This window comes from Cricetulus griseus, chromosome 3 (assembly GCF_003668045.3).
Source record: "Cricetulus griseus strain 17A/GY chromosome 3, alternate assembly CriGri-PICRH-1.0, whole genome shotgun sequence".
Lineage (NCBI taxonomy): Eukaryota > Metazoa > Chordata > Mammalia > Rodentia > Cricetidae > Cricetulus > Cricetulus griseus.
In genome coordinates this window covers 24,923,284-24,941,502 of record NC_048596.1, presented here as the reverse complement: position 1 = coordinate 24,941,502, position 18,219 = coordinate 24,923,284, and the positions used below count along the sequence as shown (strand labels likewise).

The 18,219-nt window shown below is 39.2% G+C and overlaps 1 protein-coding gene across 2 annotated transcripts in view; it reads left to right on the top strand.

Moving 5' to 3' along the window:
* Positions 1 to 18,219, top strand: part of Tnks2 (tankyrase 2) — a 61,662-nt gene that overhangs the window by 9,090 nt on the left and 34,353 nt on the right. For both annotated transcript variants that reach the window (XM_027406337.2, XM_027406336.2), the window contains exons 2-11: positions 4,744 to 4,968; positions 6,663 to 6,758; positions 7,659 to 7,695; positions 8,636 to 8,711; positions 9,404 to 9,498; positions 11,505 to 11,571; positions 13,866 to 14,052; positions 15,137 to 15,258; positions 17,083 to 17,174; positions 17,261 to 17,339. In XM_027406337.2, the coding sequence (XP_027262138.1) occupies positions 4,744 to 4,968; positions 6,663 to 6,758; positions 7,659 to 7,695; positions 8,636 to 8,711; positions 9,404 to 9,498; positions 11,505 to 11,571; positions 13,866 to 14,052; positions 15,137 to 15,258; positions 17,083 to 17,174; positions 17,261 to 17,339 (1,076 nt within the window). The remainder of the gene's footprint in view (positions 1 to 4,743; positions 4,969 to 6,662; positions 6,759 to 7,658; positions 7,696 to 8,635; positions 8,712 to 9,403; positions 9,499 to 11,504; positions 11,572 to 13,865; positions 14,053 to 15,136; positions 15,259 to 17,082; positions 17,175 to 17,260; positions 17,340 to 18,219) is intronic.

The following is an 18,219-nucleotide window of genomic DNA, read 5'->3' as shown; positions in this document are numbered from 1 at the left end:
ACCACCATATTCAATTTTGTAGTCTTCTCCCACATACATACTTTAAGCACTCATCATCCTGACCTTTTTTTCATCACCTCTTAACATACTTATTTTTTATGTTTATTGTTTTCCCCCATACCAATAAAAAAGTTTCTCAAAGGCAGAAATTTGGTGAGCTAGAGAAATGGCTTTGAAGTTAAGAGCACTTGATTCTCTTGCGGAGGATCCAGATTCATTACTAGCACCCAGAGGTGGCTCACAACCATCTATAACTACAGTTTCAGGGGTTCCAAATCCCTCTTCCGATTTCCAAGGGCCCCTGTGTGTACATGCAAACACACACTCAGGAGCATGCACACATACACACACACTTTTTTTTAAGGCAAAGATTTAGTTTATTTATTGGTTTGTCATATACACCAGAAAAGCATCTGGTACGTAGTTGATATTTTCTTAGTATTTGTTAAATGAATGAGTGGGATAGGAAGAAGGCCTGGATCATGATTCCTTGAACTCTTTGGAGAAAGTATTTAAAGCAGGAAGGAATGGGGAGCTGTTGGATATTGCTGGCATGTCTAGTCAAATACAGAATCCTTTGGATGTGGGAATGTGGCCATTGTAAATGACCTTGTCCAAAGCAGCTGTGAGAAAGAAGCAGAAGCTGGCTGCATTTGAGAAAAGAAAGGGAGGTAACCTTACAGCTTGGGTTATGCAGGAGCAGAGCTCATGAGTTCAGGAAGAAGAGAGTGTTGATGGATTCTGGGGAGTGATCTAGTAGAGAGTGTAGAGATTGATGGAGCACGGCAGAGCAAAGATCTTGAGAAGTGAGGAAGGACTGTAGGTACACTTTGTTATTCTTTTGCTTAAATTAGAAATTAAGAAGAGGCGCAAGATGAGACATGCATATAACAAAATATCAGTGTTCTCTAGTGAGCTTCATTAAATAGTCATGCCTGGCTTTATGGCCAGTACTCCAAAATGACTGTCTCCAGCTTGGACCAGTTTCCTGAGCTTAGGATCCACAGAACCTACTACTTACTGTGAATTTATCCCTTGAGCACTTCTAACTAAACATTTCCAGAACCAAATCTTACCTACTGTTCCCTTTAGGGTTTTTATTGCTGCGATAAAACACCATGACACAGAGAAACCCTGTCTTTAAAAACCAAAAAACATGACCAAAAGCAACTTGGGAGGGAAAGGGTTTCTTTTGTTAAAACACTTCCACACCACAGTTATCACTGAAGAAAGTCAGGGCAGAAATTGAAACAGGGCAAGAACCTGGAGGCCCAGACTGACGCATTGGCCAAGAAGTGTGTTTATTGGCTTGTTCAGCTTGCTTTGTTATAGCACTGGAGCTCAAGGGTGTGGCACTGCATACAATGGGGTGGGCCCTCCCTCATCAATCATTAAGAAAAAAGCCCTACAGGTGCCTACAGCTGGATCTTATGGAGTCCATTTTGGTTTTTTGTTTTGTTTTGTTTTGTTTTTTCTTTTCTTTTGAGACAGGGTTTCTCTGTGTAGCTTTGGAGCCTTTCCTGGAACTTGCTCTGTAGACCGGGCTGGCCTCGAACTCCTAGAGATCCACTTGCCTCTGCCTCCTTAGTGCTGAGATTAAAGGCGAGCACCACCACCACCTGGCTATGGAGGCAATTTCTCAATTTAAGTTTCTCCTTTTCAGATGATTTTAGCTTATGTCAAGTTGACAAAAAGCTAGCCCTCACAAACCCTGTTTTATTCTGTATATCTCATTTGAGAGTCTGTTTGCCATATTAGCTACTGGAGTCTATAGTTTTCTTTTCTTTCTCTCTCCAGTTGTTTATAATGTCATATATGCAGTAGTAAAAAGATTGAGAAATCATCCTGCTGCCTAGATCAGGATGAAACTAGTTAAAATTTGATACTCCAGTAAAGAAAGTGTTTACAAATAGAAATTAACTTCTAGGATATTACTAGATTTTAAATAAAAAGGAATATGCAAATAGCACCTTTAAAAATACTGGTGGGATACCAGTGGAAACATGCAAAAGCAATAATCAAAAAGGAATAGATGGGAGGCTGGGGATAGGAGCCGAAGGAAAGCCTCCGTATATGAATGCAGCCTGGTTTGACAACTAACCCTGACTTGCGGAGGACACTCAGCTCATGCATGCCTCATAGATTGGAACAGTAACTGTGTCAAATCTTGACTTAGTTATCTTCTGTCTCTATAGTCCTTCCATTTGTCTACATACCGCCAAAGTGATCTTCCTAAACAAAACAAAAAAAAAACAAGGCTCTTGATGTGCTATAGTGGTAGTATTCAGACTTCCTCAGGTGACTCAAAGATACATGAATATTTTCTTTTGAGTCATTGTGAAAGAGATGAAAGCTACTTTGAGTGCCGGCTATGTGCCAGCATGGGTATTTGACAGTAACCATGGCATAAATTTATTTGGAATCATAAACAACATTTCATTGAAATCTGCAGTCTGAACAATACACGTCTGTAGGACAGATTCAGAATACTGCCTTGGGAGTCATGAGGTCTTTCTAAACTGCCCTCTGATTACTTATCCTGGCTGTCATAAAGGATTTGTTCTTTTATCTCTAAAAACAGATACATGGTTTCTTCTTGCTCTGCAGTGTGTTTTCCTCAACTCTTGTCCTTGTTGAGAGAGAAAATCTAGCTAAAAAGAAAGGGCTGGTCTGGGCGTAGGTGGCACAGCCTTTAATCCCAGCACTTGGGAGGCAGAGGCAGGCGGATCTCTATTTCGAGACCAGCCTGGTCTACAAGAGCTAGTTCCAGGACAGAGAAACCCTGTCTTGAAAAAACAAAAACAAAAAAAAAAGAAGAAGAAAAAAGAAAGGGCTGGGACTGTGGCTTAGTTGATAGAATGTTTACCTAATATTCAGGAAGCTCTGGGTTTGATTCCCAGCACCACACAAACAGAGCATAGTGGTGCACTTGGGAGAAGCAAGAGGATCCAAAGTTTAAGGTCATACTTGGTTAGATAGCAAATTCACGAATAGCCTGAGCTATAAAAAGCCAAAGGGGTGGGAACAGGCTAGGGAGATACTCAGTGGTAGAAGCACTTACTGTGCAAGCATGAGAACCAGAGTGTAGATGCCAGCACTCATGTTTAAAGAGAAACACGCTGTGGGGGAGCAGATGAGGCTCACTGGTCACCAGCTCAGCTCCAGGATCAGGGACAGACCCTGCCTCAGGGAGAAGAGAAGGGAGTGACAGAGCAGGACATACGGTGTCTTGACCTCCATGCGTGGCACAAGTGTGTGGGCACCCCCACACACACACCAGCTTACTTCCTCAGCACTGTTTCTCCTTCGTTTGCAGTCAGTTGCCTGTCTATCTGGAAAGATCATGCTATTCTTTTGATTTACATCCATCTTACTGATTCTAAGAATGTTATGGAAAATTTCAGAAGACTGAGGAGTTGAGGGTTTTCTCCCTGCCTGCTTTAATGTATAATCCAAGTTGTTTCATTTCACAATTAATTTTTAAAGGTATTGAGTATTAATAGTATGAGAAAGATAGGAAATAGTATTTCATTGGCAGTAAATTATCTTGTAAACCAGAATAATTGTTACCAGCTGTGATAGTTTGAATGTAATCTCATAGGGAGTGACACTATTAGGAAGTGTGGTCTTGTTGGAGGAAGTGTGTCACTGTGGAGGCAGACTTTGAGGTCTCATATGCTCAAGATACCACCCAGTGTCTCAGGACCCTCCTGTTGCCTGCAAGTCAAGACGTAGCCGGCATCATGTCTGCCTGCACACCGCCATGCTCCCCTCCATGAAGAGAATGGACTAAACCTCTGAAACTATAAGCTGCCACCTCAATTAAATGCTTTCCTTTATAAGAGTTACTGTGGTCATGGTGTCTCTTTATGGCAATAAACATGTAAACTAACCTGGTCCTCAAAGCAAGTTCCAGGACAGGCTCCAAAGCTACACAGAGAAACCCTGTCTTAGGTAAAGGAGAAGGAGAAGGAAGAAGAAGGAAAAAAAAAAAAAGCTAACTAAGACAGCAAACTTTTTGCTTCACTTGGTTTGGCTGTGCTTGAGCAGACTGGCACCTATAAAAAGAAGGACCCCTACCTAGATGTTGCTTGTGTTGTGCAATAGCAAAATAAAGACATACATCTCACCTCTGTAAGCTAGTCTCATTTTGTTGTTGCCTCATGGCCCCCACTGGAGCAGAGAGGGATTCTGTAAGACTTTCAAGCCATCACTTCTTTATAGGTACTCATTTACATACTTTAGCTACATTCATGGAGTGTCTGAAAATGTGTGCACACTAAATATGCAGAACTTGGTATTTATAATTAGAAATGTCATTATGTAGTTGGAATCATTTACGGTTTGAGTTTTGTCGTGTCTCCCCCCCCCCCCCATCATCACTGAAGTTAGTAGCAGCAGCAGCTAAGGCTCTTTACCACTAAGGTGTTATGGGCTACTTAGCAGAGGGAGAGACTCTGTTGTGGTTTGAGGGTCTTGTAACTATATAGGCACTGTTCAGGTCCAGATCAGCCTTGACCTTTGCAGTCTTCAAAAAACTTTTATTTTTTGCTTCTGTGTGTGCAAGTGCACACAAATTCATGCTTGTGTTCACATAGGTTTTAACTCCTATGGCTCTCTGCCTGGTCTACGTACAACAGTTCTTGAATTGTTAGTCTTGTTATTTTTCATCCTAAAAATTTTTAGCATGGCTTATCATTTTCCTTGGTAAATTTAAATGTGGGCAATTTATTTTCTTTCCAGGTTTTGGACGGAAGGATGTAGTTGAGTATCTGCTTCAGAACGGTGCAAATGTGCAAGCACGTGATGATGGGGGCCTTATTCCTCTTCATAATGCATGCTCTTTTGGTCATGCCGAAGTAGTCAATCTCCTTTTGCAACATGGTGCAGACCCAAATGCTCGAGATAATTGGAATTATACCCCTCTCCATGAAGCTGCAATTAAAGGAAAAATCGATGTTTGCATTGGTAAGCCTGTATTTCTTTTTCAGAGTTTTCTACAAATTCTAACTATTCTGAATCTAGTATGTTAGTTTTGTCTTTCTACCAGGCTGAATTTACATTTAAGTCTGTTTATGATTTAGTCTAACCTTTTTTTCTCCAGCCCTCTCAATCTACCTATTCTTTATTGAATGTCTTTTCTTAAAATCTTAAAGTTCTCTGGGAAATAGAAAAAAAAATCATTCTCTAGAAACTTATATTCTTTTGAGAAATAAGATGCATAAAGAACCAAATAAAAGGCAGCCAAGTATGGTGGCTTTTAGTCCCAGCACTCAAGAGGCAGAGGCAGGTGGATCTCTGAGTTCAGTGCCAGTCTGGTCTACAGAGAAAGTTCCAGGATGGCCAGAGATACACAGAGAAACCCTATCTCTAAAATTCAAACAAAACAAAAGAAACAAAGACATGGTAGAAATGAACATTGAGTATTAGAGGATAGTGCCTAATGGCATAAGTTAGTATGCTGGTTAGGTTTCGTCACCTAGACACCAAGTAGAGACACCTGGCAAGACTGAACTCAATCGAGGATTTCTTCCATTAGATTGACCTGTGGCCATTTTCTTAGTTCTTAATGGGATGTACGTGGACTCAGCCCACTGTGGGCAGTGCCTTCCTAGGCAGGTGAGCCTGAACTATGTAAGAAAAGTAGCTAAGCAAGAAAATAAGCAGTGTTCCTCCATTGCCTCTGCTTCAGGTCCTGCCCATAGGTTCCTGCCTCAGCTTCTCTTGATGATAGAGTGTACCTGTAAGACAAATAAATCCTTTCTTCCCCAAGTTTCTTTTGGTCACAGTTTTATCCCAGTAACAAAAATCTAACTGGAACAATTAGCCAGAATAAGGTCTCAAGGCTCAACTTTCTGGCGTCCTTGTATTGGAGAAATGTTAGGAAAACAGAAAGGGACTTACGAAGAACTCTGGTTGTGGTTTGAGGGTCTTGTTGTAATTATATAGGCACTGCTCAATAACTTGCCCAGATCAGCCTTGACCTTTGCAGTCTTCAAAAAACTTATTTTTTGCTTCTGTGTGTGCAAGTGCACACAAATGCATGCTTGTGTTCACATAGGTTTTAAGTCCTGTGGCTCTGCCTGTTCTATGTACAACTTTAGGCATTTCATGATAGAAGAGTCTTTCTAACATAGATCGTGCTCCTTTGCAACAAGAAAAGCTTTCAAGCCACCTTTCCCTTTTACCACTGCATACTTCTTATCGTTCATCACCTGTCACCAGCCAAAAAAAAGTTTACATTGTGAGAAAGCTTTACATGCTTTGTGTATTAAATAATTGAATGTTACGTTTTCTTAAATTTAAACATTTATTGTATTATTGGTATACAAAAAGTCTTTAAATAATTTTGAGAATTCTGTACTGGGACTTTTATTTTAAATTTATTTTATTATTATTATTACTGTATGTGTCTATGAGATGTGTAGGGCATGTATGCCAGGATATGTGTGGAAGTCAGAGAACCCTGTGGAGTTGTTTCTCTCATTCCACCTTTAGATAGATACTAGAGTTTGAACTCGGATTGAGAAGTTTGCACAGCAAATGCCTTTATCCACTGAAACAGCTCATTGTTCTCTGTACCAGAAGTATTAAGAAACTGATTCATTAACTCAGATTGTCATGATCACAGTTTTGAAAGGTAGTGTTGCTATTTTTTGCAGTACTTTTACAGCATGGAGCCGAGCCAACCATCAGAAATACAGATGGCAGGACAGCATTGGATTTAGCAGACCCATCCGCCAAAGCTGTTCTCACTGGTAAGTCTGTGCACGTTGTTTATTCCAGGAAGAATAAAAACACTTAATGGGCTAGGTAGATGGACTGCCTCGTGCAGTTAATGAATGACCTCAAGTAGAATTTGTGGACTGTGTAGCTCACTTGCTATTTTTCTGTTTATCAACAGTTTAATTTGATTCTAAATTCTAAAAATAAAGCTTTTTTCTTTTCAAATTTATGTTTAAATTTGTCATTGTTTTGGCGGCAGGTTGTGATACACATGTGTTGCTTCAGGTATTCAGTATATTTTTAAAATATCCCCAAGCTTTTCAGACAATTAATGTGCAACTTTATATTTTCAGTGTAATGATTTTTTTTTTAAAGGAATCCTTTCAAAAAGCACAATTTTCTTCAAGTTAATTTCAGGTCAGGATTTGGGACACATTTCAATACCATGAGTGTGGCTTCTGTGGACATGAATACAGCTCTAGTTTAAGCTAGCAGGCTTGGTTGGAACTGTATCTACTTCATGTTTTTGGCCTTTATCTAGTATGCTGTCCATTCAAGTAACTGCCATTATTTATTGGATTCTTTTTATAAATATTTATTTAATTGTGTGTGTATGTGTGGCAGAGAGAGCACCATGGATGTGCAATGCTTAAAGAGATTAGAACAGGTATCAGAACCCCTGGAACTCTGGCTATAGATGGTTGTGAGCTGCTATATACCAGGTACTTGGGACCAAATCTGAGTCCTACAAGAGCTGTAAGCATTCTTAACCACTGAGCTGTTCCTCCAGCCATGTTTACTGGGTTCTTATCTATCCTTAGGAGTTTATTTCTAGTTTGATCTACTTTAAATCTTTATGCATAAAACTATCCCTGAATTGTTTTAATTTCTCATCTTTCTCCTTACCCTCCTAACTCCCCCCCCATTCACAGGTGACTATAAGAAAGATGAACTATTGGAAAGTGCCAGGTATGTGCTACTCTTACATATGTGTACCATGGAAACTTCACAGTGAGGGGATGGAAAGATGGCTCAGTGATTAGGGGCACTTGATACTTTTGCAGAGGATCCAGGTTCAAGTCCCAGCACTCACATGACAGCTCAAAAACATCTGAAACTCTAGTTCCAGAGGTTCCTATACACACTCCTGACCTCCTTGGGCTCCAGACAGTTTCTCTGTGTAGCCCTAGCTGACCAGGCTGGCCTCAAACTCATAGAGATCCACCTGCCTCTGCCTCCTAAGTGCTGGCATCAAAGGTGTGCGCCACCACTGCAAAACTAAAAATAAATCTTTAAAAAGGAAATTCTTGATAGACTTGGTGGTGCACACCTTTAATCCCAGCATTCTGGAGGCAAAGGCAGGTAGATCTCTATTAGGGGATGGAGAAATGACTCAGTGATTAGGAGCACTTGATGCTCTCTTACAAAGGACCCAGGTTCAGTTTCTGGTACCCATGTCAGAGGGCTTAGAACTACCCTAAACTTCAGCTCCAGGACCATCTGGTGCCTCTGACCTCTGTGGGCAGCACACACACACACACACACAAGAGTGTATGTATACGTATATGCACACACACAAACACATTTAAAAAGAATAAAGATGAGATATTTAAAAAGAAAACATATTTCACTGTGAATCTCTGGTTGTTCACTCCCAATCCCCAAATGTAGTAGTGGCCCATATTGTAACCTCCATCCATGGGAGGCACAGTCAGTAAGCCTATTTTGAGTTCAGGATAGCTCAAGCTACATAAAGTTCCAGGACAACCTGTGCTACAGAATGTAATAGACCTCATCTAAAAAGAGTTGTTTTTTAATGCCATAAACATGCTTTAAGAGAAGACTTTGTTTTAATGATCACAATATATAATAGTATAAGCTACTGATACATTTTTTTGTGTGTTTCTAGGAGTGGCAATGAGGAAAAAATGATGGCTCTGCTTACACCATTGAATGTCAACTGCCATGCAAGTGATGGCAGAAAGGTACTTGGTTTTATGTTGGTTTTTTTTTTTTTTTTTTTTTTTTTTTTTTTTGTCATCTGATGGTGGAAATGTATATTTATTATAAGTTAAAACTTTTAAAGAGAGTTCTGGTATTTTCTTTTTTAATAGTAATTAAGATTCTTAAACTTAATAAAACTCACTGATAATAAACATTTATCTCTGTATGCAGTAGTGAACTTTAAACTTTTTTGGTTTTTAGAGACAGGGTTTCTCTGTGTAGCTTTGGAGCCTGTCCTAGAACTAGCTTTTGTAGACCAGGCTGGCCTCAAATGCACAGAGATCTGCCTGCCTCTGCCTCCCCAGTGCTGGGATTAAAGGCATGTGCCACCAACGTCCGGCTAAAGTTTTTTTTTTTTTTTTTTAAGATTTATTTATTTATTTATCATGTATACAGTGCAGGCCAGAAGAGGGCACCAGATCCCATTACAGATGGTTGTGAGCCACTGTGTGGTTGCTGGGAATTGAACTCAGGACCTCTGGAAAAAGTCAGTGCTCTTAACCTCTGAGCCATCTCTCCAGCCCCGAACTTTTATGCTATGCTTCCTATATATTGTTAATTTTATAAAACCAAATTGATAGTTTATTAGCAGTGAAGTCATAGTTTTTTATGTTTCAGACTTGTTATGCAGCCATTTTATGAATTTCATTAGTTTATTTGGTTACTATTCCAGTCAACTCCATTGCATTTGGCAGCAGGATACAACAGAGTAAAGATTGTACAACTGTTACTGCAACATGGAGCTGATGTCCATGCTAAAGATAAAGGGTAAGCTTTGAATAAAAGGGGGCCGTCTTGTTCCGTCCTTGTAACATACTATTTCCTTATTGAAAGCATGTTCCTCTTGCTGTTTGTTTGTGTTTTTGAGCTTTTGTAAGATGCAGGCTATTCTGAGCACCATAGGGATTATAAGACATTAAGCCTACCACTCATACAATACAATTTATGGTACGTGAAAAATGCCTGATAAATTTGAGTAGTAAGTAGAGATTGATGGATGGAGTTACTAGAAAATCCTTTAGGAGATGTATGCTCCACTCATATCTTCAAGTCAGTATTCACTTCAAGAAAGCAGAAGTTCAGGGCAGGGTGTGATACCATATGCCATAATTCTATAACTTGGAAGACTCAGGAGTTCAAGGGCATCTTCAACTACATAGTGTTCTGGGCTAGCCTAAGCTATATGGAACCTAGACTCAAAAATGAGTAAACGACTAGAAAGCAAGAGTTTAGGGGACATGATTCTATAGGAAAATGTAGCTAGTACATTTAAGAAGTAGTAACCAAGCCAACTTTGACACAGGTTTATAATCCTTGGGAGGATGAAGAAGAAAGATCACAAGTTGATCTTGTTTTAGCATGCACAAAGGCCTGGGTTCAATCACCACTCACACACACACACACACACACACACACACACACACACACACACACACACACACACACACACACACACACACACACACACACCCAAAACTAACTTGGATAAAGCTGATGATGATGATTCACATGAGACAAATACAGAATTGTAGAAATGGGTTTAAAAAAATAATAATAAAAGTTACAGAATTTTTGATGTATTAGCATAACTCAATTTTGTTTTGCAGTCTTAATGCATTTTGTGATCTGAAATGAAGAGCTGTTGTTATTTTATCCTCAAAGAAACTTAAGGAAGAGTTGCATTGTAGAATAATACATGTTGGATTAATTGGGGAAGGAGGAGACTAGAAGTAAGAAGCACAGTATCTAAGAGTGAGCTCTGGAGAGCGTCTGTGCATCTAAGATCTAGCAGTAGTTGCAGGGGAAATGAAAAGGAAGGCAGAGACAGATAGTGCAGTGGAAAAGTAGAGATAGTGAAGATTTGGGTGTGAAGCAAGAGAGAAAGGAATAGAGAAAACTTTCATATTTTGAAACTGTGTGAGTTAGACCCACAGCACACATACTGAAGGATAGAAGGGAAATAGTTTGGCAGAAAACATTGTGCTAACTTTTAGAAGTCTTGATTTTATGAGAATATGGAAATTGAAGCAGAAGTATTTCGTGAGTGGCAGTAAAATTGGTATTCAGGCAAGGAAAGAGCTGTGTGTCACCAGAAACTGCTCTGGCAGTGCTTGTACAAGTTAATGATGGTGATCCCCAAGGAGAGGAAGCAGCTTAAAGGTAGAAGCCAGAAGTGGGAGTTATTCCATTACCTAATAAAAAAAATTGGCTTCAGTTTACTGAGGACTATAGCAATTACCTTACTGAATTAAGATGTTTCAGGCCGGGCAGTGGTGGTGCACACCTTTAATCCAGCACTTGAGAGACAGAGGCAGGCGAATCTGTGAGTTCTAAGGCTAGCCTGGTCTATTGAGCAAGTGCCAGGGCAGTCTCTAAAGATTGCAGGTGGGTGTCTGTGAATTCAAGACCAGACTGGTCTACATAGTGAGTTTCAGGCCAGCCAAAGCTGCATAGTGAGACCTCATCTGTGGAAAAAGTATAAAGTTAGAACCATCTCTTCAAAGCAAGGAAGAACAATGATATTAAGACAAGAATGCTTATAAGGGATTTACCTTTATAAAACTCTGGCGAGAGCTTCGAGAATAAATTGGTTTAAGAGATTGTTTCATAAATGCAGAATTTGTAACAGTGTAAGCCCAGACTAGTAACCAGTAATAATGATAGAGAGAAAGGGAATATGGATTTGAAAGAGAGACTCCGGAATTGCAGTTTGAAGATTGCCTTAGACTTAAGAACTCTGTAATAATAGGCTTTTTTTCCTCACTCTCCCGTAGTGATCTGGTACCATTACACAATGCCTGTTCTTATGGTCATTATGAAGTAACTGAACTTCTGGTCAAGGTTAGTTCTTTTGTGCCTTATTATTTTCTATAATTACATAAAATGATTTTAAATGCATTGTGTTTTCTGGCTTATTTTTTGTTCCTTGTGCTTGGTAGAAAGTGGGAATAATTATAATAACATGCAGATTATTGATAGGCTAGCATTTGACTGCCCTCATGCAATGTTAAATATGAAGTAGCACTAAAGAGGTCATCCTCAAGTGTTATCGAATAAGGTAAGAGGTCCTGCGCAGATACCAGGCTGACAGCCCTTGCTGAAGAGTCTTGCTAACTGAAGACATTCATTCAGTGATTGCATTCCATCACCAGAACACTCACGGTACCTAGGAACAGAGGTGCTAAGTCACATCCCTAAGTTAAATAATAAAGTATGGCACCAGCAAACACAAACATAGCAAGGAGGGCTAGCAAGATGTCTTAGTGGATAAAGCCCCTTGCTGCCAGGCCTGATGGCCTCAGATCATAGGAGAAAACCAGTTCCTTCAAGTTCTCTTCTGACCTGAATGTGCATGCACAACAGTTTAATTCGACGGTAACTGTACTTTTAAAAAATGTTTTAAAGAATAACAAGGTTGGTACTTGCCTTTAATCCCAGCACTCTGGAAGCAGAGGCAGGTGGATCTTCTATGAGTTTGAGGCCAGCCTGGTCTACATAATGAGTTCCAAGCCAGCCAGGTATACATAGTGAGACCCTGTATCAAAGTATCACAAATACTTTTTTTTTTTTTTTTTTAAGAATAGCAAGGTATTTTCTCAACTTTGATCTTCATAGCCTGTAAGTGCAAGGAAGCACGTAGTCTGGTCTGAGGGGAAATTCTATCAGATTTGTACCTAAACAGCTGTGCTAAGAGTTGACTGCTATTCTTCTCTTGAAAGGGAATGTCAAAAACTAATATACTGACTGAAGGTTCTGTGTGTAACTTTATTGTGATCCAGGTTTTAATGTTGACTTGATACACAATTAGGGGATATAAAGCTAATTTTTTTTCTGGTTTTAAACCTTTCATTTATTTTTCTTCATGTGTGTGGAGGGGTAGTTAAGTATATAAAAATATAATTGAAAGTGAAGTCCATTGTAAAGGATGAGTACTCTAGCTGTACCCATTCATTAAGACTGTATGGCTTTGAGTTTGGCTACTTTCATTGAATACTTATAAAAAATTTACAATTATTTACAGTAAAGTTTTGACTATTAAAAAAATTAGGAGATAGAGGCAGGTGGATCTCTGAGTTTGCTGCCAGCCTGGTATATAGAACGAGTTCCAGGACAGGCTCCAAAGCAATACAGAGAAACCCTGTCTCAGAAAACAAAAGAGTTTGGGTGCTAGAGAGGTGCTTGGGGTTAAGAGCATACACAGTCTTGCAGAGGACCAGAGTTTGGATCCTAGCACCCATATTGTGTACCTCCACCATTCTGTTAACTCCAGCTCCAGGAGATCTGACTGCCTCTTCTGGACTCTGGAGGCCTTCATGGATGCACATACGCACACACAGATACATGCAGATGCACATGACTAAAATCCTAAAAAACAAAAAAAATGCTCCCTCCCCCCGAAAAAGTAGAGCTTTTAAGTTTCCCAAGTATGTGTTGTTGGCTATTTAAAAGACTACTTACCTTAATTCTGTGCTAATGAAAGTATAGTGTCAAAGAGGCAAACTGCATTTAGGAATCTTGTTATTTCTGGCTCCTCCTCCTCCCTGTTGCCTCATTGTTATTCCCTCTCCTAGAAACAGTCCAATTGCCCAGTAGCAGGCTAAGTAAATCACAGTATAATGAAAAGCTCCTCAGCAATCCAAACTGATGATACAGCCCGAGTCTCAGGAAAATTAATTGTGAAAGAACTAAACATGGACAATCTACTTGTTTCATTTTTATGAAATCCAGGAACACATAAATGTACTAAAAAGGGGGGGCAAAAATTGCCAATGAAAGACGCATAGAAAATATTTGGTATTTGGTGGTGGTGGTGGTGCACGCCTTTAATCTCAGCACTCGGGAGGCAGTAGCAGGCGGATCTCTCTGAGTTTTCAGCTAGCCTAGTCTACAGAGAGAGTTCCAGGACAGTCAGGGCTACACAGAGAAACCCTGTCTCGAAAATCCAGAAGAGTATGAATCTTTTTTCTGTATCTGTCAAAATTCACTAAGCTACACTCATTAAGAGTTGTGCTTCCCTTTTGTAAATTATACCTGCAGAAAACTTTTTTTTTCAACTTGCATGTTGTTAAACTACCCAGGGTTAATCTAGATTCTCTTAAGAATTGAGCATTAACTCTACATCTTTTCTTCCCCAGCATGGTGCCTGTGTAAATGCAATGGACTTGTGGCAATTTACTCCTCTTCATGAGGCAGCTTCTAAGAATAGGGTTGAAGTGTGTTCTCTCCTCCTGAGTTATGGGGCAGATCCAACACTGCTGAATTGTCACAATAAAAGTGCTATAGACTTGGCTCCTACACCACAATTGAAGGAAAGATTATCATGTAAGTATAAAAATGATGTTCAAGATGGGTGTGGTGGCACGTGCCTTTAATCCCAGCACTTAGGAAGCAGATGTAGGTGGAGCTTTTTAGTTCAACTGCAGCCTGGTATAGATGTAGAAAGTCCATGCTAGTCAGGGCTACACAGTGAGACCCTGTCTTGAAAGAAAAAAAAAACAAAAAACAAAAAAGCAGTGTGACACTTAGTGAAGATACATGACTTCTATGAGTGACCTTTTTTTGGGGGGTGGGGAAGGATGTTTAAATAGTAAAATATTTTCTTTATTGGTGGGTACCTGTTCCTGTTTAGCATAGCTCATAGTTTAAATACTGTGTAAAAATATATTTGGGCTAGCTTTTCAATTTAAAACTATGAATTATAGCCTTTGGATTTTACTATATCTTTGGGACTTTGTAGTTAATTTTACAAAAAAGTTGTTTGTTGTCTTGTAAATACAGTCCCTGGGTTGTGACATATAATATTCTTTACTACCTGGGCCAAATTCTGTGGTTTTCTGTGTAGCTAAAGAAAATACAGTAAGAAATTCAGATACCGTATTCCTATGCATAAATGAGCAGCATGAACTAAACTTACATTGTTCCACAACAGTAAAATGATATGAGTGATCTCACAAATCTAATAATTAAAAGAGAACATTTGAGGAAATGCTTTCTTTAATTTTGTTCATCCTGAGGAGCAATTGATGAGCCAATGTGTTTGATCCATAGTTACCTACCTGATAGGCATAAACAAGACTAGGGGTTATGGTCACCCTTTGTAAGGTCTCAGAAAACTCTGGGGTGGGAATAGATTGTAATCATGTAGATATCTCTAATCCAATTATATAATATCAACAGACCATGGATTGAATGAATTGAGCCATGACTAATGAAACCCAGAATGCCATTGTGTCTGTTGCTAATTGTTGGTATTAGTCTTATCTATGGAGCCTTAATCTGGCTATTTTGGAGATTATTTTGAAAATAACTCCAAAAAAAAAAAAAGAAAAGAAAATACTAGTATTGTGTGAGGCAAGCCTCATTACTATGATCATTTTCATGTAGATGCAAATGCTTCTTTGTTTAGATGAATTCAAAGGCCACTCATTGCTGCAGGCTGCACGGGAAGCTGATGTGACAAGAATCAAAAAACATCTTTCTCTGGAAATGGTGAATTTCAAACATCCTCAAACACACGAAACAGCATTGGTAACGTTTCATGCTTAAGCTTTTAAAATAAAATAACCAAAAACTAAGCATAATGTGTGATTCTAGTGATGGCATTGTTTCTAACATACTCATCTGTTTGTTGGTTGTCTGGTTGGGGTTTTTTTGTTGTTTTGGTTTTGTGAGTTTGGTATTATTCTATAACACTTTAGAGATATTAAGTACAATAAGCATTTCTTGAACACAAACACTGATACGCTTCAGTTGAGCCAAAGAAAACAGACAGTTGCGAAAGTTACTAACGAGTATGCAGTATATGCAGCCTGTATACTCTGAACAAAGATATGCTTCACGTCCCAGTGCAAAGGACAGGCTTTCATCACACTTCTCAGAAGCATGTTTATTCCAGGAGCTTTTCTGTGATATCAGAGCATAGTGATCTCAGGTAATGAAAGCAAAACAGCACAGATAAGAATGTTGTACTATGTGTATTTTTCGCCTAAGTATACTGCTGTAAGTGTCGTGTCTTTAACCTTAAAACGCTCTAGGACTTAAGTGTTCATGAGTAGTTGTGCTGCAGGGGCAGTTTCTTCTTGTTTGCAGGCTCTTGCCTAGGATGGACAGAGGAATAGGCCTCTAATTTGTGGTGGGTGTAATAAAACTTCTTGGAAATAAACTATCTCCATTTTTTTTTAAAATTCAGAATAAATGTCCTAGGGCGTTACTCATATTGTGTCAAAAGAACTGTGTACGGGTTAGACTTGACTTTATTGAGGGTGAGGGAATTATTTTGGTGACTGTAGCAAATTGTGAGGAACTGATTAATAACAGGAGAATAAGGGCTGGAGAGATGGCTCATAGGTTGAGAGCACTGGCTGCTCTTCCAGTGGTCCTAAGTTCAATTCCCAGCATCCACATGGTGGCTCACAACCATTTTTAGTGGAATCTGATGCCCTCCGATGGCATAAAGATGTATATGCCGATAGAGCACTCAGATACATACAATAAATAAATCTCTTAAAAAGTAGCAGAAGAACAGATTTCATAATCACTGTATGCTTAGATGCATAGAGCGTTTTGCTTTAAAATTTTAACCAGAATTTTTAGCCCACAATTTTCAGATTTGGATTTTAACAAATACTCACATTGAATTGGTCAATTTGGTCAGATATTGAGTACCTGTTATACTCTAGTAAAATTGTAAAGATTTGTGTCATAATCCTAGATGATAAGTTTATAAAAGGCAAATCTCTGCCACCTCTCTCTTTCGTTCTGTGATACTCAGAAATGCTGCAGCCATAAACAATACAGGTTGTGAAAACAAGAAATTCAAGCTCTTTATTCTGCTGTGGCAACTAGTTAAGGAAGACAGTCAACTTAGCAGCTAGCTCATCAGTGCTGTTAAACCAGCAGAATTCAGAACAAAAAAATGTATACGTTTTCTTCATGTAACAACCCAAACCCTGAGCTGAGTAACTATAACCCAGTGTTAAAGCTGGGCTACCATCTGTGAAGCTGTGAATTCGGTATTTAGCACTACAAGAAGAAATACCAACATTTGAGTCTTAACCTTTTACATACAACATTTTCATCCTATCAGTAGTGGCATTTTCAGAAACTGAGGACAAAGTTTAATCAGGATATTTAATAACACATAATATTTGATCTGTGAGATTTTCCGGCCATGTCAGAATCTGCAATTACTACACATTCACTCCAATAGAAAGTCTTTCAAGAGCAAAATCCGAGAAAAATAAAACAAAGAAATGAGATTACATTTATTACCCTTGATTGGAGACACAAGTGTTCTTAAGTGGAACTGATTCTGTACAGTCCTTGATTAATGCTGCAATTTGAATTATTTAGCATTGTGCTGCTGCATCCCCATATCCCAAAAGAAAGCAAATATGTGAACTGCTGCTAAGAAAGGGAGCAAACACCAACGAAAAGACTAAAGAGTAAGTATACCTTTGACTAGTAGATGTTATAGATAATCTGTTTGTATGGAAAATACATTTATTGTGGCTGGCCTTTTCTTTTTAAGATTCTTGACTCCTCTGCACGTGGCTTCTGAAAAAGCTCACAATGACGTTGTTGAAGTAGTGGTGAAGCATGAAGCAAAGGTATACATCATTTCTGGTAATCTTTGGTAATCCAGTGAGTTACTTTCTGTTTAGTAGATATCTGGCTCCTTTAACTACTCAATCTATCATAAATGTTTTTTTCTCTTAGTTTACAATTCAAAACAGCCCCAGTCTGGGAAGTAAAGTACTTGCCGTGCAATTTGTTAGGACCCATGAAACAGGAGGTGTAGTGCTCCTGTGGCTAAATGGGAGGCAGAAAAGAAAGAGTACCTGAATGCTCACAGGCCAGCTAGCCTGGCATGCGAGTACCCAGTCTGTACAAACAAGATAGAGGGTGAGGAGCCACACCCAAGGCTGTACTCTTTGGTTTTTCGAGGCAGGGTTTCTCTGTGTAGCTTTGGAACCTATCCTGGCCCTCACTCTGGAGACCAGGCTGGCCTCGAACTCACAGAGATCCGCCTGCCTCTGCCTCCCGAGTGCTGGGATTAAAGGCGTGTGCCACCAACGCCCAGCCTCCAAGGCTGTACTCTTGACCGTCAAGCACTCATGCACCTGTACACATGCACACCCCTCAATATGCAGAGAGATGGGGGTCCTATAGACAACTTTCCCAAATTATTTATCTTATTTGTATGTACATTATTCCTGTATGTCCTTTTTTTCTTCATTCCTTTTAATTTGCTGATCAAAGTTATTCTTGACTTTTCTTAACAGTACACAGAACACCTCTTGTCTTAAAAGTCCTACCCTGATTTTCTTTTCTGACCCACATTTGAAATTCCTTTGTTAATATGGTAACTCCTCTTTTTTAACCAGTTTAGAGTTTGCACTTTCCGCCATTTCTGTAACTAAGACAAAGAACTTGAATAGAAGTAAAGAGATACTTTGACTTAAAACAACATAGTAACCATGTTGATAA